At 47.7% G+C, this 23,494-nt stretch overlaps 8 protein-coding genes across 8 annotated transcripts; 5 read left to right on the top strand and 3 right to left on the bottom strand.

The window, feature by feature from the left end:
- Positions 1-1,817: 1,817 nt before the first annotated feature.
- Positions 1,818-3,729, bottom strand: GLAREA_10856 (allantoin permease; the record flags this gene model as incomplete). Its single annotated transcript, XM_008079956.1, has 5 exons — positions 1,818-2,690; positions 2,748-2,932; positions 2,982-3,370; positions 3,420-3,560; positions 3,611-3,729. The coding sequence occupies 5 exons, from the start codon at positions 3,727-3,729 to the stop codon at positions 1,818-1,820; spliced, it is 1,707 nt and encodes a 568-aa protein (XP_008078147.1).
- Positions 3,730-3,961: 232 nt separating this feature from the next.
- On the top strand, positions 3,962-4,255 carry GLAREA_10857 (uncharacterized protein; the record flags this gene model as incomplete). The annotated part of the gene is made up of 1 exon (XM_008079957.1): positions 3,962-4,255. The coding sequence occupies one exon, from the start codon at positions 3,962-3,964 to the stop codon at positions 4,253-4,255; it is 294 nt and encodes a 97-aa protein (XP_008078148.1).
- Positions 4,256-5,188: 933 nt separating this feature from the next.
- On the top strand, positions 5,189-7,385 carry GLAREA_10858 (Amidase signature (AS) enzyme; the record flags this gene model as incomplete). The annotated part of the gene is made up of 2 exons (XM_008079958.1): positions 5,189-5,706; positions 5,756-7,385. 2 exons carry the CDS (start codon positions 5,189-5,191, stop codon positions 7,383-7,385), a joined length of 2,148 nt encoding a protein of 715 aa, XP_008078149.1.
- A 1,037-nt stretch (positions 7,386-8,422) lies between these two features.
- On the bottom strand, positions 8,423-10,705 carry GLAREA_10859 (Zn2/Cys6 DNA-binding protein; the record flags this gene model as incomplete). The annotated part of the gene is made up of 3 exons (XM_008079959.1): positions 8,423-10,238; positions 10,290-10,471; positions 10,655-10,705. 3 exons carry the CDS (start codon positions 10,703-10,705, stop codon positions 8,423-8,425), a joined length of 2,049 nt encoding a protein of 682 aa, XP_008078150.1.
- A 1,388-nt stretch (positions 10,706-12,093) lies between these two features.
- GLAREA_10860 (uncharacterized protein) lies at positions 12,094-13,097 on the top strand (the record flags this gene model as incomplete). Its single annotated transcript, XM_008079960.1, has 2 exons — positions 12,094-12,646; positions 12,700-13,097. The coding sequence occupies 2 exons, from the start codon at positions 12,094-12,096 to the stop codon at positions 13,095-13,097; spliced, it is 951 nt and encodes a 316-aa protein (XP_008078151.1).
- Positions 13,098-14,488: 1,391 nt separating this feature from the next.
- Positions 14,489-17,227, top strand: GLAREA_10861 (uncharacterized protein; the record flags this gene model as incomplete). The annotated part of the gene is made up of 4 exons (XM_008079961.1): positions 14,489-14,536; positions 14,600-16,237; positions 16,289-16,413; positions 16,471-17,227. The coding sequence occupies 4 exons, from the start codon at positions 14,489-14,491 to the stop codon at positions 17,225-17,227; spliced, it is 2,568 nt and encodes an 855-aa protein (XP_008078152.1).
- A 606-nt stretch (positions 17,228-17,833) lies between these two features.
- Positions 17,834-19,352, bottom strand: GLAREA_10862 (uncharacterized protein; the record flags this gene model as incomplete). Its single annotated transcript, XM_008079962.1, has 5 exons — positions 17,834-17,955; positions 18,012-19,045; positions 19,095-19,104; positions 19,151-19,226; positions 19,275-19,352. 5 exons carry the CDS (start codon positions 19,350-19,352, stop codon positions 17,834-17,836), a joined length of 1,320 nt encoding a protein of 439 aa, XP_008078153.1.
- A 1,677-nt stretch (positions 19,353-21,029) lies between these two features.
- On the top strand, positions 21,030-22,675 carry GLAREA_10863 (FabD/lysophospholipase-like protein; the record flags this gene model as incomplete). The annotated part of the gene is made up of 3 exons (XM_008079963.1): positions 21,030-21,190; positions 21,247-21,483; positions 21,559-22,675. 3 exons carry the CDS (start codon positions 21,030-21,032, stop codon positions 22,673-22,675), a joined length of 1,515 nt encoding a protein of 504 aa, XP_008078154.1.
- Positions 22,676-23,494: the final 819 nt, after the last annotated feature.

Genomic DNA, 23,494 nt, shown 5'->3' on the forward strand with positions numbered 1-23,494 from the left:
ATACGTTGAGGTGCACCGACGGGACTAGGCTAGGGTTCGAGGGGTAATCCTGCTCTTTCGAAATTAAGCATGTGACTGAAGAATACACGTCCGGATAGAGGTAGAGGCTATTCGTCATTGTCATTCAATATAAAAGTGTACTCAGTACTAACACACATCTAATTAGTCCTTCAAACTTCTCAGCGAAAGTAAAGAAATTCGAAATCACACCTCGGAGCTCGCTTACACGCACTTTGAGATCCTGACGCTAAATCTCAGGAGAAACAAAATGGTTTCACAAAGCAACTACGCTGAAATGGCATAATTAGTCCGTCTATTAATCTTCAGAGCATTCTTGGTGTGCATCAAACACCACTTTGGCTACACCGCAATGCCAGACTCCATGCCACGCTATCATTTCACTATTTATCTCAAATCACAGCCACTCCAAATGGTTCGACCTTCCACTTTTCCATTCATTCCCTATACAATATGTGGATGCAAGTGGACTGTTGTCTCTAGAAACCCCAATCTGATTCGCGCTTAATGTTACAAGAACCTAGCGACTGTAGATCCTATTAAACAGGTGCCGAAGTATTGCAGGGAGCGTATCCTGTGTGATCACTGCGCTAACCGAGAAAAGTGACGATGAAGAGACACTCGCGATCTCAGAGCGCCATTATTGGTGAGATCACAAGAAACGATGTGGGGTTGTCTCGATCCAACGCAAGGTATTTGTATTCGACCAGTATCAATAATGGGGTTAATTAGGCAGCAGTATTTAGAGCGATAAAAAGCCAGTTGCTGAACAGCGGTGTATTTGAAACTAACGCCCAACAATGTTATAAAGCCCTCCTAGACGATTCCAACAACCCTCAAGGTTGAACACAACCTCAAGCATGAGCTCTTGCGAGATCAAGTATCACGACCCAAGTCCAAGTCTGCGGGCAACCGGGAATAAAGATGTTTAGACTGTGGGGAGCGCTCGGAGCCCGGTCAAGGATCATGGCGACGGATAAGGAGAAAAGGTTACTCTATGATTTCGGCCGGGAGATCCGTTAGATTGCTCGTCTCGGCTCAGGCAATTAGCGCGGGAATATTTATTGTGTATTTACGCTAATTTCTACATACGACGGCTTGCTTTTTCGACAGTTTCCTATTGCAGAACTGTTCGGCGTAATGAGATTTTGGAAGATGCATCCAGAAGCTTTGTTGGTAAGCGAGATGTCTTTACGATTTTCGCATGAGACCACTGAGATGTTCACATGAGATTGCGGGGTGCTCTTCGAACAATTGCACGGACTGAAGTGGCAGTGATGCAAATAGGGGAAACTGCTCGTTCGGTAGGACTCTAAGCGAGAAATGTACGAGGACGGACATATTCAGAGGGTCTGTTTGCTCAACAGCTTCTCGCTGCAGACAAGTGTTGCTACGAGTTCCTGTGAATTGCCATCCACAGCCGAGAAAAAGACAATGAGGACCTTGCCAGCTCGTTGTTCGTCGCAGAATAAACAGGTTTGGAATCACACCCGAGTGCATTGAGAAATACACCTCGATACTTTTTCATCTCGCTTAGAAGCCGAAAATAATGGAAAAGAAGAACAAATCTCGCAAGAGAAATGGAGGAAGAGGCTGAGTTTTGAGTGGGAGATGGAACAAAAGAAGAATCTTCGTAAAAGAGCGTATATTATATTGAGATCAACAGAAAATAAGCAGTAACCTAACCACATCCTTGGTCCAATTCGCAAATAATAACAGAAAGGTATCGACCATAGTTCTCCAAAAACACCTTGCTCCTCTGGCAACCCTGTGGTTCCAATTAAAATCAGTGATCAAATTTAAACTTTGTAATCAGCGCTGGTCATGACGGCTTTCTCGTCTCCATCATGGCTACCAGTAGAGCCACCTGCCTCGACAGGAGTACTCAATCCATCATTTCTGTATTCAACACCGCCAATGATCTCGATCTCCTCGGTGATGGTCTCTGGAATAAGAGTTTCGGTCGCAGGGAAGAAGTGACTGAGCGCAGCATAGACTACGAAAGCGCTAGTGAACCCATAAAGGTAGAACATATTGTAGATGTATTGCGCACCACCAACTTTGAGGTCACTGTTGACTTGAGCTGCCATACCGGGGAGATTTGGAACGATCGAGATAAGAAACGCAACAACAGCGCGCCAATTAGTACCAGCAGCGTTGTAGCGATAACGTCCATGTCGTCGGTACAATGCTGGTACATCAACATGTTGTTTCTTGACAACCCAGAAGTCGGACGCCAAGATAGCTGCAATAGGAGCGAGGAAAATTCCGAGACCGCTCATAAAGCTCAGGAGAGAGGCAGCGGAGTGAATGATCTTCCATGGCACCATGATCCAAGATGCAATGATCGTTCCGACGATAACTCCACGACGAATGTTGCAGTATTTAGGAAATAAGGAGGTGAGATCGTTGGCGAAAGAGATGACGTTGGCTGAAAGATTGGTACCGATTTGAGCAACGACCCAGGAAAAGCCGACAAAGAAGGCACCTGCTCTACCACCTGGTCCGTCCCAGTGAGAGGCTAGGGTGAGGGGATCCCAGATATATTCTCCATACACGACTTTTGCCGCTGAGCAGGAAATGATACCGAAGAGTCCGAGAACAAGTTGGATCAGTGGAAGAAATGCGACTTGGTAGTAGATTGCGTTCTTGTGTTTGTCACCAATGTATCGCTAGCGGAGTCATGGTCAGCAATGATCAGTAAGGTGTCTTGCTGAGATTAGACTTACGGTGAAATCAGGGATATTTGTAGCCATAGTAGCCCATCCTCCAGTGATGGATGACAAGCTTGACAGAATGAGCCATGAGCGTTTGGCACCAAACACTTCGTATTTCTGGTTCCAGATATCGCCTGAGCCGCCGGCCTTTTGGGTCATGGCAATAACAACTCCAACACAAGTAACAGTCACCACGACTGAAGATGTTAGTCGCATGACCGAGTACAAAAGAAGAGTAGAACTTACAAGCTTTGAAGATGAAGAACCACATCAGTTTATGAGGTGGAGTCAACAAAATCGGAAATTGAATAGACCAGAAAATGAAGTGGGACACCATCTGCTGCGTGGTGATACCAACAGATTCAGGAATATGGTTCGGAATGTCGAGGTAAGATGGCCAGATGGCACGGATACATTGGGTCATAGCAGTAGATCCAGTATAAGTTTGAATAGCATGCCAGAAGAGAGCAGTAATCATTCGGACAACAACTGCAAATCGAGCAAAATGCCATCCAAATCCAGATTTGAGTGCTACGGGGAATGGAACATGAAGACGCTGTCCAATAGCACCGTTGAGAACAAGAGGTACTGTGCAGACCAAGCTACCGAAGATGATGCAGACGATCGACTCCCGCCTAGAGATGTCAGTGATATGAATTTCGCAGTTTTTGACGACTTGTTTACCAGGTGAGCCCAACAGCAATAATACTTGCCGGTGCCATCCAACTTTGAGCATTCAATGCATCCGAGAACCAATAACCGCCCATGGTCCAGGCAGTCCATGTTCGGCGTTCGAGAGGCGTGACATCTGTGTCAATATTGGTCCTTGAGAATGATTAGAAGGGTCGAAATGAAAGAAGATGTAGAGATTCTACCAGGCATCTTCGTCCCCAAAACTGGACTTTTCCTTTGGAATGATCCATCCAGAAAGCTTCCTCTTCTCAATTGCGCCATCCTTGATCGCAGTCACACGATGGCGAAATACGTTAGCCATATCGATTCTGATTGTGTAACAAGCTGGTGTCAATCTGTTAATATCGTCTTCTTTTTTGCCGATGCTGATGAACGGAATTCCATTGAGGAATAGAGCTCATTATATGCACTTTCCGCACCAACCCTCTTGGAATTTCTTTCGCTATCACTTGTCATGACGGTGATGTTGATTTCCAGATGTGTATCAGCGATTGCGATAGATTTAGGGCTCCGTTCCCAAGAAACGCGGTGTTATGGTGGGTGATAAGGGTCATTCGCCGCCGCTGGCCGTAGGCGACGCACTTATCCCAGATGCCATCGGCACTCTGGACCCTCTTCCCCAGATCAAGAGGTCCAAGTCTAGAGAGAAAGTTATGACCGTCCAACCACGGGTCGTTCATGTGAGGGAAACTGCATGGGCGTTCCAAGCCAGCGGTATGAGAGGTCGGAAAGAGCCAGAAAACGACTCTGTGGCTGGAAATAATTTCCAATTGGATGAGCGAGTGACACAAGGTCAAAGGGCCGTCAACGTGATCGGTAAGCTCTAAACGTTCATTCTCTGAGGGGGTTTCGGGAATTTCCCAATTCAGAGACTGGGTATTGACCTTTTGACACTCATTCCAGAACTTGAGAAGGTCTTCCTTCACAGAAAACATGTCAGGATCGACCTTCAAACGCCGTTTTAGGCCCGAAGATCATGAAGTTACACACTCATAAAGAATTGATGCAAAGCAGTGGACAATGTAGATCAAACATGAAGAGGATTTGTCTCGATATAAGAACAGTTAATACATCTGTGAGAAGATGTGTATTAAAAAATCAAGAAGAGGGTTGACTGCCCCTCAAATTTACAACGTGCTCAAATGTTCAATGTTCTCAAATGTCCCCCACATTATAAAATAAGCGAGCAGACCACTCCCGTCTCCACTGTACCCAAGAACTTCAAAACAATAATGTATGGATCGAAATGAGAGCACTTCATATACAAACCAGAAGAATTCCAAGCAAAGGGAAACCAGCCATCACACCTCTCAGACTTGCGCCCCTGCCCTCAAAAGTGCACAAAAAGCAAATCTCAAACCCAACCTCTTATATCCCACTCCCCCTTATCATGCCTATCTCGCTTAATCCAGCACCCCACTGCCGGCGGCCTACGCCCTCACAACCCCTCCGCCGACGGTGGTGATAGCTTTGTTGATGTCGGCCCGTCTGGCTGGCGACGGGCCTTTGGGGTGAGTATATTTGGGATTTCTCGTCTATCATCGCGTCTTTTCCTATTTATAATCGTTTTTTTCTGTGTTTGAAAGGTGGTGACTTGCGATCGTTTCATATCAAGCTTTATATATTTTGGTTGTAGTTGAAGATCCATCCTACCACGACAGGAGAAAGTCAGTCAACGCAGCTCATATACCAGCAATTGCACACTTCAAAACACTCTTACGATCTCAAATCCTCTCATTCCCAACCTTCCACCAACAAAAATGGCCTCCTCACTATCCCTCCCCACCGCCCGCCCCTACACCTACACCTTCCCCCCCTCAACCACCGCCCTCCTCCTCATCGACATGCAACGCGACTTTGTCGACCCCTCAGGCTTCGGCTCCATCCAATGCGGCAACCCCGAGATCTTCTCAGCGGTGCGCAAAATCGTGCCTACACTACAGCGCGTCCTTGAGGTCTCGCGGTCTCTCGGGATGCAAGTGATACATACCCGCGAAGGCCATCGCCCGGACCTGTCAGACCTCCCGCAGTCCAAGAAAGTGCGGCAGGTGAACGCGCCGAATGGGCATCATAGCATGGGGATTGGGGATCAGGGACCCATGGGCCGGTTATTGGTGCGCGGGGAGTACGGGCATGAGATTATTGACGAGCTAAGACAGTTACCTGGGGAGCCGGTGATTGATAAACCAGGCAAGGGGAGTTTTTGGGGGACGGGGTTGCATCGGGTGTTGCTTGCGAGGGGGATTACGCATATTTTGTTTGCGGGGGTTACGACGGAGTAAGTTTTTTGAGATTGGGGGGTTGAGTTCGTTTGCTGACTTTTGAAGGTGTTGTGTTACTACGACGTTGAGGGAGTGTAATGATCGGGGGTTTGAGTGCTGTATTCTGTCTGATTGTACGGGTGGGTTTGATCAGCAGATGGTTACTACTTCTATGGATATCATCTGTGGTCAAGATGGATTATTCGGGTATATTGGCGATAGTACGGATTTTCTTGCGGCGGCATCAAAAGCTAACACGCTTACACCACCAACTACACCACCTGCAACAGAGGATATATTGCCTTCAATTTCCGAACTTCAAAAAGGTTACAAAAGTGGTCTATTTGACCCCGAGACAACCGTAACCTCAGTATTCGAACGCATCGAAAAATACAAAGCAATCGACCCAGCAGTCTGGATCTCAATCCAACCAAAAGAGCAAGTTCTCTTAGCAGCAAAAGCCCTCTCCGCAAAATACGCCGGCAAACCACTCCCACCACTCTATGGCATTCCCTTCGCACTAAAAGACAACATCGACGTCTCCGGCATCCCCACAACAGCAACCTGCCCTCAATTCGCTTACACACCCACCTCTACCGCCCCAGCAGTCCAACACCTCCTCGACGCCGGCGCCCTCTACATCGGCAAACTCAACATGGACCAGCTCGCCACCGGCCTCTCAGGCTGCCGCTCCCCCTACGGTACTCCCCACAGCGTCTACAGCACATCCCACATCTCCGGTGGCTCCTCGTCTGGCTCGGCCGTAGCAGTGGCAGCCGGCCTCGTCTCCTTCACCCTCGGCACCGACACCGCGGGCAGCGGTCGTGTTCCTGCGGCACTAAACGGTATCGTGGGATTCAAACCGACCAAAGGCACGATTTCCGCGCGTGGCGTCGTGCCGGCGTGTAAATCCCTCGATACGCTGTCAATTATGGCGCCGACGCTGGCGGAAGCGAGGAGCGTGTGGTATATCCTCGACGTGCACGACGCGTTGGATCCGTATGCTAAACCGCCGCTGTCGTTGAATTTGTGGAAAAGTGATTATCGCGGTGCTAGAAATGGGGGGTTCACATTCGCCATCCCGCCGCCGTCAGAACTCTCAGCGTGTACAGAGGAATACGCAACCCTCTTCGCCGGCACCGTAGAAAAACTGCGTTCCCTCGGCGGCCGCCTCGTCGAAATAGACTACACGCCCTTCGCCCAGGCCTCCGGCCTCCTCTACAACGCCTCCCTAGTCCACGAACGCCTCTCCAGCATCGGCCACTCCTTCCTAACCACACACCTCACCTCGCTGCACCCAACAACACAATCCCTCTTCGCATCCGCCCTCACCACAGACCTCAAACCCTGGCAAGTCTTCCACGACCAAGACCTGCAAAGACAATACACCATGGCGGCCCAACGCACATTCGACACGCTCGAAGGCGGGATCGACGTGCTGCTCGTGCCGAGCACGCCGTGTCATCCGACGATTGCGGAGATGGAGGCGGAGCCGTTGAGTTTGAATGCGAAGATGGGCACGTTTACGCATGCGGGGAATGTGGTTGATTTGTGTGGTGTGAGCGTGAATGCGGGGTGGACAGGGGAGAAGCTGCCGTTTGGGGTGACGTTTTTGGGAGGAAGTGGGTATGATGGGAGGGTGTTGGATATTGCTGCTGTTTTTGAGGAGGGCATTTCTGGAGAGAGTAAAGCGTGAGATATTTGAATTGTTTGATTGTAGGACCGTGGGCATTTGCATGATCTGGCGTTTGAGATACCGGGCTTTGCATATGCTATGTCAAATTTTGTTATCGCTGGTTGTGTTTTTCGTTGAAATCTCTTGACCCTCTTATTGAAATGAATTTGGTGATTCGTCGTCCATAACACGTCAGTCTGGTTATCAGTCTCCGAGCGTTTACTCGGCTCGCCGATAATGGGTTTCGATCCGAATCAGGTCTCGTTGAGAGCTCAAAGTCGAAAAGCAGTTTTGTAGTATAAAAATTCCAATCGATTCAGCAGCTCACTGCGAATCTGGCATGCTGCTATTTCGGTCTTGAAAGAGATTGAAATCCTCATTGACATGGTTCCAATTGACCAAAATGCATGACCATTTCAAACTCGACTCCCTCACAAACTCCCATAATCCCCACCATATCCCAATCCCAAATATCACACCTCTAAGCGCCCATAAACCCTAACAACATCCCAGTCATCCAGTTCCATGGTACATATTGCGGGGATTTACGACTTTCCTCTTTGGGACCAATCCATTGCATGGCGCTTACTCACCGTTCCATTCGGAAAATTATGAAGGGATGTTGCGTCCGTCGGGTATCTGAGACGGCAGTAGATTAGATCTGCGAGATGCAACAATTTATGTGTGATAGCTTGGCGGTCGCGTGATGAGGAGGATTGAAATTTGACGCCCGCGTATGGGATTAGAGCCTTCTACGAAGTGCACTCCTTTTCTGACGCACAGTGCATCTGAGAGGCATTGAAAATATCGAGGCGTTGCAGCTGCTCCGCTTGATAAGTTGGAGGTGGTCATGATCTCGCTCAGCTCGTGAAACTCTGTTCTGCGGAATACTCTATAATAGGACCGCATCCAAAGTGGTGTAAAGTCACTTCTATGGTTGACAGCATAGACTGAGAGCGAAAAAGTGACCTCAATCTCATTCCGCAAGATTTCGAGATTCAGGCTCATGGCCATAAAATATTTAAGGGAATGCAATGAAGCACTCAGTTCTAAATCGGTCAAAACGCCCACATGCTTCTGCCGTCAACTTCATATCCATAGTCCTGAGCCTGCGACACGGATGTTGGAGAATATACTGCAGGAGAAACCGATAAATCAACTCCGCCGGTAGATGAGTAGTATTGTTCGTCCATAGTATACCGATCGATAGGTGTAAATCCGCTATTTGTGAGCGCAGTCGAGGAAGAAGATGCCGCTGGAACTGCTTGCTTGGAGGCCATGTGAGATTTATTAGTCCCATTGTGAGTTTCCGCGGCAGTCAGCAGCGCCATGTTTGCATCGAGGAGAGCCATAGCTGGTTTCATATATCGAGCACCATTTTCGCTGTTGATCTTCAATATCCATCGATATTCTCTGAGTTTCGATCTGTAGAAATCAGCTTCCTCAGTATTTGGTGCCGTAGATAGTAACAGTGTGCCAAACACTCCAATTAGTGCGAAGTTCTGAGGCGACGCAAAGTACCAGAAGGATGAGAGGTGTTGAGGTTTCAGAGACTGTACAAAATCGATCGCAAACATGAACCTCTCATGCGCTACCGAGCGACAAATTTGTTGAAGTCGAGGATCAGTGGTAGGACTGAGAGCAAGAATGATGCGCCGATGTAGAGTAATTTCAGTCGCAACATAAGCAAGCCTTAAGTAACCGACAGCGTTGAGCTTCAAAATATGAGTTGACTCCATTGACAGGCAGTCTGGGAGACTAGAGAACCACTCTTTCAGTTTAATTTGAACAGGCTTAACCTTCTCAAGAACTAAAGCCAACTCGTTGACTCCCGCAGAGGAAATCTCTCGCATGGCCTTGACGCCAAAGACAGTCTCCAATAACTCTGCAAGAATCTCAGATAAGCTGATCATGTGGGTGAAAAGAATTCTGCCCTTTTCAACTTCTGAGCTACCTTCCTGATCGTCCTCGTGGGAAGCATTCTCAGGAAAGTCGCTATCAGTGACTGGCTGTAGGCCCCAGTTTGAAGTATGTATAAATGGTGGTCTCCCGCTTCCAAGAGAGGTCCAGTAGGACTGCATGAAAAGTCCCCAACCCAGACGTTTTCGAAGGCCTTTCTCCCATGCGGGTATTTCCCACTCGGATGCATCGAGATGAAGACCGAGCCCATAGGCGACACTGACTAGCTGGGCGGTAAGCTCTGCTGAATCAGTATCGGTGTGTTGTAGGAGGAGAAGCCCTGCTTGGACAGTAGAAAGTTTTGGTCGATGTATTGTGTCGCTTAGGGCCTTCCTTGCCAGCTTTTCGAGACTTTTAAAGTCTGGCTTCGTCTGCTTGCTGAGCGCATCATCGTATGTCCAATAATGTGACGCCAGAAGGTAAACAGCGGCTAGCAGTGGCGGGGAGAACTCGCGAAAGGATCGATTGTACTTTTCGAGATATACTCCCTTGTGTAGAATTGGGAAGCTAGGAAAGACTATGCGGAAGTAGAGATCAACCAGGGCTCTACCATGAGGTGACACGATTTCCTCGATGGAATCAAGATCTGAAAGCTCCTCTGCATATCCTTGGGTCCCAGAATCTGGAAGAAGGACAAAAGCTTCTGTGGAGCTCATCCGTCGCAAAGTTCCCTCGGCAAGTTGAATCTGTATCTGTACATCGGAAGGTCGGCCGAGTAGGGAAGGTTCAAGTCCTCTCGTGGCTCCGATATATTGACTGTGATGGTTATTCTGTAGGCCCAAGGTCCTTTTGAGAAGACTCGGCATTGACCCATCGAGGTCCGCATACTCCTCAACACCGGTGCCGTTCGTCGTTCTAATCATACGACTTTGCACCACGGTCGACTTTCTTGAGATATTTGAAGCACTAGAAAGACTGTCTTTACATAAGCAATGAACGTGACAGGATCTGTGGTGCATGACACACCGTCTTCGTGAGTGATGGCTTTCGGCTTCATTTGCATGATTGTCATTTATCGCATCCGCTGGAGGAGCTTTCCTCTTGCGGGATTGCGGATTGTGTAGAAAGGTGCATTCCTGGTTGTGAAATCTACACAATACACATATTGGAGAATCGTCTTCGAGGACGCATCTGCTCTTCCTCTTTCTCTGTTCAGCTCAGTTAGTATAGTTCCTTCTATCGCACTCGAGATGGTGTTCTCAAGGAACGAGATAGCTGGTGATCGTCAAACTGTTGTGGAATTACAATTCCAGAAACATTTGATGTACATAGGTTCAGAATAGGGAGAATTTTGATGTGGATATACGAGAGTAATTGGGTTGATCACTCACACAAGCATCGCAGGGTCTCTCTTTACGCTTCGGCGGCTGGGGCGAAGGCATGTCTGAGCATCATTTCTTGCTCGTCGATAATCGCTTGGTCTGCGATGCAAAAGATTGTTGATGAGGGGTATCGAGAAGCAGAGCTGGATTGTTCTTGAACGATATAAAGGGCAATTCGAACCGTGGAGATGAATATCAACGGGAGATATTGACTAAGATTGTGCAGTAAGGCTGAGATACTGGCGGGGTATTACTGGATGGCTGATGTTACGCTGGTGGTCGTTCCTACAAGCGTGATCTGTGAGGAAATCTTCACAATGTATGCACAACTTTCATAAACATTTGCATAAACCTCCTCACGACGTCTCTTTTTGTCTTTCTCGTGACAACAACCAACGCAATTAAATATCTGGCTATTGCGATACATATCTGCCTACTTAATTCGAAGTGATACGCCACCAATGTTTAATATCCAAATAGCCTCAGAACTACTGTCTGTAAGCTTCTTTACGACCGAGCTGGTGTGCGGAATTTATGATCCACTGATTTCACTCAACATCAATCATTACGGAACACAATATGGGCTTCAAGACTGATCTGGGTCTCAAGAGTAGCAGACTGAGTATCCCAACATGTAAATGAAGATATGCAAGCTGTTGCTCGGTTTCTATTGCTCAGATATACTCACCCTATATCCAGGAAGTTATTTCCAGCATTGCCTTGATGCCCAAACCCTCTCTTCTGTTCTATCTTGCGTACAACTTGGAAGTGCCAAGCGATACGTATCTACCTCATAAAAACCTCTTTGTTACAGAATTTGACGCAAAAAAATCTTAGCCTTCCGTTGTTTGTTTCTTTCTTTCGACACAGAGTACCCATTGTTGGCATCAGGAAACTTCACAAAAGTAGTGTAACGTCCATCCATGCGTAACGAGAAATCACCCGTGCCGAGAAATTTTGTGTGTACTTTACTCAAAACGAAAAGAATCCTGAATAAAAGAGGCGACCCCTACATTTTTTGTACTAGCTATGTTCTATAGTTAATTCTAATCATATTGAGCCCCTTAACTAAGATTTTTTTTGCTACAAGCTTTTCTTTAGCTTGATTTATAGCATGCCTTCGCTTGAAGGATATAATATAGTTCCTTTCCTAAAGCTCGACCCTAGTGCTTCTCTCACTTCTACTTTTTATATAGCGTATTGCCTGAGTAATATATATCAAATACTATGCCCTGAAATAACTTTCAAGCCTTGTGGCGGCTCTACCATGCAGATTTATCTGAACTTGCCACGCAGATCAGTACTCTTGCCGAGGTGGCGAACTTTTTTTGGAATAGCGTGCTGAGAGATATACCTTGAATATATGGTAATTTCATCGTGACGCCTGTGGGTTCCAGCTAGCGAGATAATTTCAGCACCATATCGACGGGATTACTATAGAAACCAACATGGACGATCCGACCGACAACAAGCTAAGTTCCGTTATCAATATCGCTGCAGATGGCGACGTTATTCTGGTTGTTGGTCCGGAAAAGATGAAGCTTCGGGTTTTTTCACTATTTCTGAAGACGGCTTCGAAACCATTCTCCGCTATGTTTGGCCCCGACTGGAAGGAAGGCCATGATATGCTCGGTCGGGATGGTCCAGTGGAGCTACTACTACCCGAAGACAATGCCAGTGCGCTAAAGTTCATCTGTGCCATCATTCACCACCGGAACAATCAGGTGCCTCAAACCCTTGCTGCAGGCGACGTTCTAGAGGTTGCCGTCACAGCGGACAAGTATGATTGTGTTGATGCTCTGAAATTTGCCAGTGGAAATTGGCTTCTGCCCGGTAAAAACGAACCTGGGGATCTAATGCTTCTTACTGCCGCGGCATATTTATTCCAGAACGCAAAAGCTTTTAAAGAGATCACGAGACAATTGATACTCAATCATGATGGTCCCTACCTTGCTCTCTCATGCGAAGAGGTTGAATCTGCTATAACCTGGAGAGTATTCTGTAAGTAGCCTACTGATTAATTTTGGGCTTGCGACTAACAAGCCAATCTAAAGATTTGCTAGAAGGACAAAGAAGCTTTGCAAGGCTGGAACTAGCTGAAATACTCATAGCTGGGATAAATGACGGGACTGGGATTTGTGTTCATAAGTGTGGATGGACAAGTAAATATGCATATGCATATTTAAAGTTGCTCGAAGAGAAGGATCTTTGGCCAGCGCGCTTGCTCCATCTCTCTCTCTCTAAGGCAATAGACTTAGCAGAAAAGATGCCTGATCCAATACCTGGGGAGCCAAGTATTGCATGTACTTACAAGTACAAACATGCTGCGCCAGAGTACAGGGAAAACCGTCGTTGGAGCTTGGACACGCTGAACAACAGTATTGGGCTTTGTCTACACTGTGTTCGATCGGGTGGCACGGATTCTTATTGTAACCACAGCTCTAGCACATAAAATCATTTACTTGCTTTAAAGATTGTTCCAAGTTCGGGTTCCCAAGTCAGTTAACTTAGAGGAAATGTTGAGGAATTCGTATATACGAGTAGCGTGACTGCAATTATCTTATTACCTACGCTGAAACCCTTCTGTCCGGATAAACTCGGCAACCCCATTTTCTTTCACTTTGTGTCTTGAAACTTAAGGAATATACTCTTCTTGGGATTAAGTTTCTTGCTAAAGCGCCGAACGCCAGGAATAAGTTAATCGTTGTGATGGAGTAGGGGGAAACTTCCCGACGCCGTCAACGGCACAACCATTGGCTTGCCATAACGTAACATTTTGCTATTGTAAATCGAATACCGATTGAGAGTTGATTATAGAATATAATAACATTAATTCCAATAATATATCTTAAAGGTAGCTCGATTATGAATTTTTACCCTTTTTTTTCTCCCCACGGGTGGTTTCTCGTTCCGCATTAATTGACGTTAAGGTTAAAGGATACTTTGTCTGTTGTTTACTTGGAGGAGCAAGCTCAAACAATCTCAAGACAATCATCAATAGCAAAAGTAATGAAGCCACTTGCTAGTTTGCTAGCGTCATGATTGTCATGATTGGACACAAGTTTTACCAAAGCTGCAACACGTTGGCCGTGCTGCATGCATCATGTGCTTCTGAGCCACAACAACACCCAACCGCACCCAACCGAATTTTGTGATATATATTTTTTCCCAAATACCACGCAGATTTCTTGGAATCTTCTTTTGTCCAAAAAATCTTCAATTCAGTTGACAAATTTCTTGCTTGTTGGTTTGCAATTCACAAAACATACAAACGACATAAAAAACCCCTCAACGCGTGAATCTGGTCTGTGCGGACGGCGCGTTCCTTTGACAGCTCCCAAACCCACCAGACCGCGTCTGAGATTCAAAACGGCTTGAACGGCCATAGTCTTGTCTACTCATTGGTGCCCGCTTCCCAGCTTGCGTCGATGCATTGATATTTGCTTCAAAGGCGGTTTAGCGGATGTCTTTTGCTTGAAAAAAGTCGGTGTGAAACGACTTTGAATTATTGATAAGATAAAGGAAATTTCGATTGTGAGACCCCTGCAAAGGGCTTAAGCTTTTACCCCGGATGCCACAATTCTACAAATTGATATTCATTCCCTCTTGAAGCATATTTTTATTCATTCCATTGAAACATTGGTTCTGGGGAATTGCGGGATTTCGCGTTGACGCTAAGATTTCCCACAGTTTAGCTACGGCTAGCTTCCGCATCGATCACCCACCACCAGCAGACATACAACATCTTCCTTTTCCCAGGAGACATTTACCTGTCTGTCTTCCGGTTTAATCGAGGCACATACGGCCAATTGATCATCTATCACATCATAAAACATCCTAACCATGGCGTTAAACGGTAAAGCCGCTCGAGCTTTGGAGCAGGTGAAGAATGTAGGACTCGTCCACGGTCTCTTTACCCATACACAATTTCGATGCTAACCTCCTTACTCGCAGGGCCTGAGTATGCTTTACGGAGCAGACTATTTTACTGAGGACGAATGGGTCAAGATCGACGGTTTAATTCACAAGGGACAATATGTTTTTACCAGCGGCCCTCCGACCACCAACTTTTTAGAAGACGAATTGATGAGCTTCGATGATGGAAAAGCGGCTACCCCTACTCCGGATTTGCACTCAGAGCTAGTAGATACCAACGAATTATCTGCGAAGAACAATATCGAAGATCCTGTAGTCGACACAAAAAAAGAAGTAGAGAACGAAAACAATCTCGAAATTGACAATGCCGTCAAGGACCAGAGCCTTTCTGCTAGTCTTGCAGCAGATGTCTCGACTGATGCTACTATTCCCGCCTCCGATAAACCCACACAGGCCGACACTACATCTTTCGAAACCCCAATTCCTCAATCTCTCGAGATCTCCTCCGACGAAGAGCCTGCGTCTGCGTCTGAACCCGCAAAATTGGACTCGGAAGAACACTCCTTCGATTTATCGTCCGACCTCTCACAGCCACCTCAAGAGCCTGAACGATTTGAAGAAGAGCCAGCTGAAGAGTCATCATTCGATTTGTCCTCGGGTCTCTCACAGCCACCTTCTCAAGCACCAGAGACTGAGGAGAAACCATTCGAGGAGCTGGTCAAGCGCGAATCAATTAACCGACCGGCTAATGGCGGTCTTGCATATTATTCCAAGGAACAATTGGACGAGCTCAAGGCGTTCAATGCTGGTTTGACAAAGGCAGGTGATAAGAAAAAGTCAAGCAAACGAGTTCAAAACTCGTATCCATCTCCTGATGACTCTGAACGCGATCCTTGGACCGGCGAGGAGACGTACCAAGAACCTTCTGCCAACCACGACTATCCTTCTCCCGCTACGACTGACGAAGACAGCAGAATTCACAACTGGGCCTCTGGAATTGGATCACAGGCCAATACCGCGCCTGCAACAGACCCGAAAACGCAAATGGTCAATGACTTTATCAGAACTCACGGACGGATGCCAAAAAGCGTCAACGATATCTATCAACCCAACAATAGCGGATTTACACCACTTACAAGTCGTCCCGCATCAAGAGCTACCAGCATCAGACCTATAAAGACCTCCGTGTCGAAATCAATCGCCGGCGTTGTCGCTACCCTTAATCCAGGCTCTGCAATTCCGCATTTGAATGTTGCTCTTGGCACCATCCTAGTTGCCCAAAGCTATCAGGAAGCAGCACCGGGCCAGCTCCGAATTGAGGTTCTGGAAGGTGACCAAATCAAAGTCCTGAAGCACGTGTCTGGCGCTTTTCACCACGGCCAGAATCTGAGGACAGGGAAATCAGGCCAATTCAATGAGGCTATCTTTCGCCGGCCCTCTGGAGCACAAAGTGCTGCTTCAAACAATACAAGGCGTTCTGCTGTCGCCCAGCCTACCGGTAGGGTCGAAGGATTCGAACGCGTCAATGCTTCGGAATGGGATGAGGTTCCTGTCACGACTCGAGCCAGGACTGTTGCTCCTTCTCCGTTCAGGCCGGCCGCCAATGGTCTAGCTAGCTCAAGATATGCTGTGCTTGCAGATACGAAGAGTGAAGACTCTGATAGTGTTGTTCACAGTATGACACGAGAAGATGTTGACAAGCTTGTCGACGAGAGAGTAAGAGCTAACCAATGTTAAAGACGTTATCTGTATTGACAAAATTCCTAGGTCAAGAAGCTCCTTGAGAACGGAAACGTCCCAGCCAGCCCTTTGAAAGGAACCCGGCCACCCAGGACAAGCGGTAAAATCATTGAGCCACTCAAGAAGGTCGAACCCAAGACCGCAACCTGCTGGTACGCACATCCTCCCTCCGGCCCCTCGGCCGCACAATCTCCTAACATGCCATCCAGGTTCTGGGCCACCCCCGGAAAAGACTGCCGATTTACTGCTGAAGAGTGTAGAGATCTCCACGCCTGGTCCGACCCTGACCCGAATGCTGACCCCGCGAATCTTCGCATGGGCAAACCTACATGGGGCGCCCTCGCCGATATCGACGGTCCTGCCAGTCCTCTCCCCGCGGGCCATAATGTCCGTCTGAGCTCACATCTTCAAGGCTCAAAAGCCGGCTTCACACCTGTAGAGTCGACCATCGTGCCCCCGAACAAATTCACCTGCCATTTCTGGGCCAACGGGGGGAAATGCCAGTTCAGCGCCACGGAATGTAAGTACATGCACGACTGGAGTCCGAACGGTGTGGCAAAACCTCCTTCCAAGTGGAACGGCCAAAAGATCAACAGTTGGTCGCGCTGGGGAAAGGAGAGGCCTCAGGGTAGTGGCAATGATGCGTGGGGTGAGTCGACGGGTGGATGGGGTGAGAGCAACAACAATAACGCTTGGGAGACAAACGCAAACACCACGACGGAAAACGCGGAGGGAGATTTCGTTATTCAAGAGGTTAAGAACCCCGACGATCCCGTCACGAGCTGGGGCGCCGCCGATGACTCCTGGGAAGTCACCAGCAGTGCCGCCGGCGCATGGGGCCAAACCCTCCCCAAAAACGGTCTGAACAGTGCGTCCGCCAGCGCATGGGGCGAGGTCGATACCAGTAAACCACCGCATGTCAGGGCGTTGGAGGAGAAAGCCCGCATTGAGACTCTAGGCTGGTGAGGCGAGAGATGCGTTCGCTAGATGCTGTTGCGATTCCTGTTGCTCCATGGGATTGTGACGCTAGTGAATGGGGGGGGATGAGACAACAATATCTTGAAGCTGCCCGAATTATGATATGAATGTGATAAATGGCATTCACAATCTTTACTAACAATGAAACAATGAAACAAATACTGAAGAATATGGTGGAAGGAAGGAAGGAATGTAGGGCAGAATAGTAGAATGGGAGATGGGGGTATTTATGTATGAGAGAGAGCTTGCTGGGAGGGGAGGTTTTCTGTTTGGTCAACACAAGTGCGAGGAAACAATATGTGATGTGATGGATTATTTTTTGGAGAAGTGATTGGTGGGTTATCTAAGAGCGGATTTACGTGGAATAAACAGAGAAAGAGAGATTAAGAGATGAAATTCTGGGATTTAGGGTCTGATGGGTTTAGTTTGGTGGGAAAAGGGAATAAGTTTTTGTAGGGGGATTAAGAAAAATTGAAAATACGTTAAGCAAAGTTTGTGGAAGATAGAACATGCGAAGAGTTGTTGATCCAGGATGTACCTCCCAGCGCTGATATCACAACCCACCGGAACGAACGCCTATATGTCATTCCTAGCTCAATTAAGATATTTACTTCTCAACGCCTGGCTTATGCTGGACATGCGAGATGCCATTCCACCTCCCGCTTGCATGTTACTAGCTAGTGCTTCTTCGAGGGCGCTTTGCGTTACTGATGCATCTATAGATTTCTTGGTTAACATAGGTACGGAGAAGAGGAGAGCGAGGTTAACATACCATCAAGGTCGCTAAAACTACTCCCCATACTCGGCGTCCCATCACTGCCCTCCCTCCCTTTCCCTTTCGAAATAGGACTTCTCCCCGCCAACTCCGCAGTTCGTCGAGGTGACAACGGCCCCGTAAGTCTATGTCTATGTGCTCCCTCCTTCGGAACAGGATCTGGTCGTGCTCTCGCGGGCGTCGCCGCCGAACTAGCAGACGAATCTGATGTCTGTGATTGATTGACCGTGGCGATGGATTTCTTGTGCGTAGGTACGTTTCGTCTCGTTGTATTTCGTGGGTCTTCGCGGAGGGTGGCGCTCGGATCGTGGTGTTGGGTGAAGGCTGGCTCGTCGTCGGAGCCGTCGCCGTCTTCGGATTGGCCGTGTTTGGTTGTGAAGCGTGGGGGACGGCGGAGGAGACGGCTTTGAGCGGGGGGTTCGGAGTCTGAGGAGGATGTTGGTTCGGAGGAGGGAGATGAGAGGGGGTCGGGTTGGGGGGATATGGCGGGAGGGTCGTGGGCGATGGATGCGGGTCGGGATCTGGGGGGTTTGGGGGAGAGGGACCGTCGATTCAACGTTGCGTGTGCGAGACGTGGGGAGGTTTGAGGCATATTCCGTGACGTTACTGTTGTATTCGCGGATGATGTGCGGGAGAATGGAGGTGCTGGCGGTATTAGTGACTGCTTCGTATATCTGAAGATTGACATACCCATTGCCCTCCCCACCGGAGTACCTGGAATAGCATCATTTCTTGCCACTGGTATTTCCTTCCTAGCCGACAGAGCTGATGATGTTCTCGGACCTGCTAATATATGAGCCTTCATCCCAAGAAGAGCTTGGTGTAACCCACCTCCTCCACCGGAATTGGTTCTCCCCATCAACTCTCCGCCAGACGTTTCGTATGTGCTACCGGGGACTGGAGATGGTGCCGCAGAGCCTTTCGAAGCTCCAACTTTTCTCATTTGTGCTCGAACATGCAGCAGTTTTTGTTCGTAGAGCCATGCTGCCTGTTGGAGGAGAAAGGCTTGGGAGACTTCGAATTTGGTTGCTCTTCGGCAAGTTAGCTTCAATTTATGAAGGAGGTTAGAAGCAGACTAACAGCTCATTCCCTACACGTGAGTCAGCAAATATCCGATATAATGAAAGGGTTCGTACAATCAATATCACTATTCTTGGAGTATTTGTTGAGGGTCTTCCATAACGCCTTGTCCTTTGAAGCGTCCCATTCCACCTAGTTTGTAAGAGAGGAACGTAACAAGACTGAATGAGAATTTCTTACAGCGGGAGGATCTACAAAGTCTCCTCTTGGGAACGGGAGCCGAATAAACACAGTATATGATGGATCTGAGGTGGACATGGTCCGTTTGAATGATAGATAGGTTGAAGCCATAAGGCTGAGATGTTCTCTATCGGAGGTTTGACGCTAAGATAAGCAAAGCCGCTAAGCTATATGTAGTCTGGTACGTGTGTCGTTATGAAAATGAGGAGAGAATCTAGTATTTCTAAAGACATTTCGTCATCTTTTCAGAAAATGAGGTTGGATTCCAAAATATTTCCAGCGGAAGTCAACCTTTTCGGTTGCGCTCGACTCATTAGAGCTCGAGAAGACACCCCAAGATGAATCACATCAACGTTTCTCAAATGAGGAAACCCATACAATTACAATATGGAACCTTTCAGCCATGTTCAAATCGACTCAATTCAACGGACCATTGTCTCTGGTCATTTTTGTCAATCTCTATCGAGCATCCATGATCTTTTGGAGCTTGAGGTGTCTTGCTCATAACAAGCCATACCCGGATAGATTCCTCATAGACCAAGCGGATAATGAACATATCGGAAAGTGTTCGTTTCAAATCAGGATCTTTGTTATGTGTTCATCAGAATCTTCGAATACTGCTGGCATCACTGAAGCGGGATGCGTAGCTTAGAATCTTCTGCCGAACACATCGACGATCGACCAGGGGAAGATGGTATATGTAGATTCGCATTATTCCTGGCCAACGACTTCGAAGTCAATGATAGCCAAGGTAGCTACTTGTGAGTTGTTGTCGAGGATATCACTTTTACTTCACTAAAATCTGATTTTTGCCTTATAATACCTCAATTGCTAGCCCAAAGGTTAAGATTCCTGTAAGTCTTGTAGAAATGAATCGTTCGTCAGTCTCTCCAGGATCATTGGCAAGTGCTAATGTCAATTCACCAGTTGTGGAAGCGTATCGCATTTGATTAAGAGGTCAGTGATCTGCCATATATGTTCCTTTTATACACCATATACGCTGATTGATTGGCAACCTTCTTCAGCATTATTACAGCCTTTCAGTTTCCAGAATCATCTCATATGGCTCTCACCGAGTATGTTTACAGGCACTCATACCAAATACTCCTTTTAGGTTGAGTTAACAATACGTTCTCATACTAAGGGAATAGTATCGAAGAAATGTTTTGAACGGCTAGGGGGCAATGTTAAAATATAACCTCACCAGCTCGCGTTTTGTGACATGGGGGAAGAGTGCCGGTCGTCGATACAAAACCAGAACTTTTCGGGCTCTGTGTTGTACCTAGGTAGCTTTAGATGTTACTCTCGTAAGTTATGGCCGCTTCCCAGAATTTCAAACGACCAGAATCTAACAATATCTCCTCCAATAGAGGCCACTATCCTCTTTGCACCTTTCAGTCCGGCGTTTCCTTTGATGCATTGGCAGGAAAGTGGTACTGTCACGCCTGAGTAAAAAGGCTGTTGGCAACCAATACAATTCTCTTAAGACCAACCATGTCTGTCGGGCATGTCTTTCTCTCAAGATCCGTGGAATTAAGATCAATTATCATGTCCTGATGATTGTGTAATTTGAATAGGAGCACTTATGGCTTTTCATTCGCGATTGACTAGGTTGCCGCCGTTACACCACGACAGCTGAGTCGATACACGCCGGCCTTACTCTAACTTCAACCTTTCGTTTGATCTCAAGTGGACAGCCCGCTACGTCTACCGACTCGACAATTCAAGGAACGTTGAAAAAACGTCCTCTTAACGATGCAGGACAAGGACCTTCGCCTGCTTGCGCTCGACGGCGGCGGAGTTCGCGGTCTGTCTGCGCTGATGATCTTGCAGCAGCTCATGGAGACGATCGACCCCGAGAATCCTCCAAAGCCGTGCGACTACTTTGACATGATCGGAGGAACTAGTACTGGGGGGTAAGTGGTTGCAAGCGTGGCATACATTGATGTTTGTGCTAACCAACATCGACTAGGCTGATCGCCATCATGCTCGGCCGGTTGCAGATGAGTGTCAAGGAGTGCATCGACGCTTACCTTTTGCTCTCCAGCCGAATCTTTCAGAAGAAAGGACATCGTGTGACGCTAAAGGGCAATATTCAAGGCAGGTTTGACTCGGAGGAACTGGCACAAGCGGTGAAGGATGTTCTGGTAGACCGCGGCGTCAACAAAGACGCCTTACTGAAAGACAGATCGGACAGTGCATGTAAAGTGTAAGCGGTGGTGATGGTAGTGAAAGACCTGCAAAAGCTGCTTGAACTATGTATCTAATTACCTGATTGGTCTAGGTTCGTGTGTGCAATGAGTAAGCAAACATGCGAAAACGTATGTCTTACGAGCTACCCGTCGCCGCGTGGCAGTAGGGACCTTCTCAACAGCGTCAAGATCTGGGAAGCGTGTCGTGCCACTTCGGCCGCATCTCCTTTCTTCGACCCGATCGCGATTGGCCCCTATGAAGAAGAGTTTGTGGATGGTGCAGCGGGAGCCAACAATCCAGTGTGGGAGGTATGGAACGAGGCCCAGCTGCTCTGGGGGCCGCAACCGCTCGCAGGCAAGACCAAATGTCTGGTCTCGATCGGTACCGGTATTCCTTCGTTGAAACCATTTCGGGACGATGTCCTACATATCACGGACACGCTAGTATCTATCGCGACCGAGACAGAGCAGACGGCTGAGAGATTTCGCCGAGACAAGGCACATCTTGACGACAGTGGACGGTACTACCGCTTCAATGTAGATCGGGGCCTCGAGGAGGTCGGCCTCGAGGAGTCGAAGAAGAAGAAAGAGATTGCGGCGGCCACGCGTCGCTATGTCGGCTCACAGGGCGTGCTCAGACAGATACAAGCATTTGCCAGTATAGCAACGAAGAGAAGACCAGTCGCCGAATTCAGCCACATTGGCCATGAATCGCTCGCCGGTTCGGCCCAGACCTTGTTTGACGCGGTATGGAAAAATGATGTTGATGCAGTCCGTGCAATTCTTGCTTCCAGCGACAACCCAGAAGGGTTGATTGAAGTTAAGGAATACTCGGACGATCAAGGGTTGGCACTAGATTGGAAACAACATTGGGGTTTCAGCAAATCAACACGAAGAGCTTCCGTCCTGCATTGTGCAGTCGAGACAGCGGGTGAAGCTAGCCTTGAGATTCTGCGGTTGCTCTTACAAGTGAACCCACATCGTCTGGTGGATATACTTGGACACGTCACTCTTGTTGATTCTATGAACAACTGCTCTCGAATGGGTGGACGTCCCGTTCTAGCACCAGACGAGAATGGAGGTCGTTTTCAGAAATCTACAGTGCTGGCTTGGGCTGCAATCCTAGGCAACGTCAAAGCAGTCGACCTACTCTTGCGGATGGGAGCAAACGTCAACTCTCGGGACAATTGGTTAGGGTCACGCCTCTGATGGCCCATTCTTTCCTTTCTACCAGGACTGCAAATACCCTCGTGATAACGAATTTGCTGTTGGACGCAGGAGCGTTGCTTGATTTGCGAGATGGGCGTGGAAATACTGCTTTGCACCTTGCGCTTTACATGAAGAATTCCGATATCGCAATGACACTCCTCAGGGCTGGGGCCTCAGTTGACTTGCCTAATCTCGATGGTATACTGGTTTCTCATATTTGCGAGATAGCTGGCGCAACTATGGAGGTTCGAGCAGCTATCCAGGCAAGACAGCGTCCTTTGGCTTTCCGCTAAGTTCATGTTTTGGAATTATTTTGTAGACAGCGGGCCCCATGAAGAAAGTGGTATCTTCTATGTCTTGTCCAGATCTCCCACACTCGATGAATTATCTCCTGTAAAGCCTTTACCGATCCTGTCTCTCTAATCCCTAATCCTGCTCGAGCGGCTTAACTCTCAACTCCCGATTATCCCCTTGATCACGTTTGCCCAGTTGAGCAACTGGCAAGCAACTCCGGTTCAGGTGAAATGTCCTGCCTGTAGGCCTAGCCAATCAAGATACTGTTGATAGTCAGAAGGCGTGAGAATATCTAAAGTTTTGTATTAACGATCGAAACTCTTCCCATATACTCACTATAAGCGAAAAGAGAAATATTAACACCACCCCCGAGGCTAAAATAATGACTCTTAGACACTCTCCGGCCGATATGAGAATGCAATGTCAATTCTATCATAAAGAAGTGCAGAATATGAGTGCCTGCGAGGATGCTAAGTAGTGCTTGGTTATACAAGTCTCAGAATAACCATTTTGAGAAACCAAGCA

This window comes from Glarea lozoyensis (genome assembly GCF_000409485.1).
Source record: "Glarea lozoyensis ATCC 20868 chromosome Unknown GLAREA12, whole genome shotgun sequence".
NCBI lineage: Eukaryota > Fungi > Ascomycota > Leotiomycetes > Helotiales > Helotiaceae > Glarea > Glarea lozoyensis.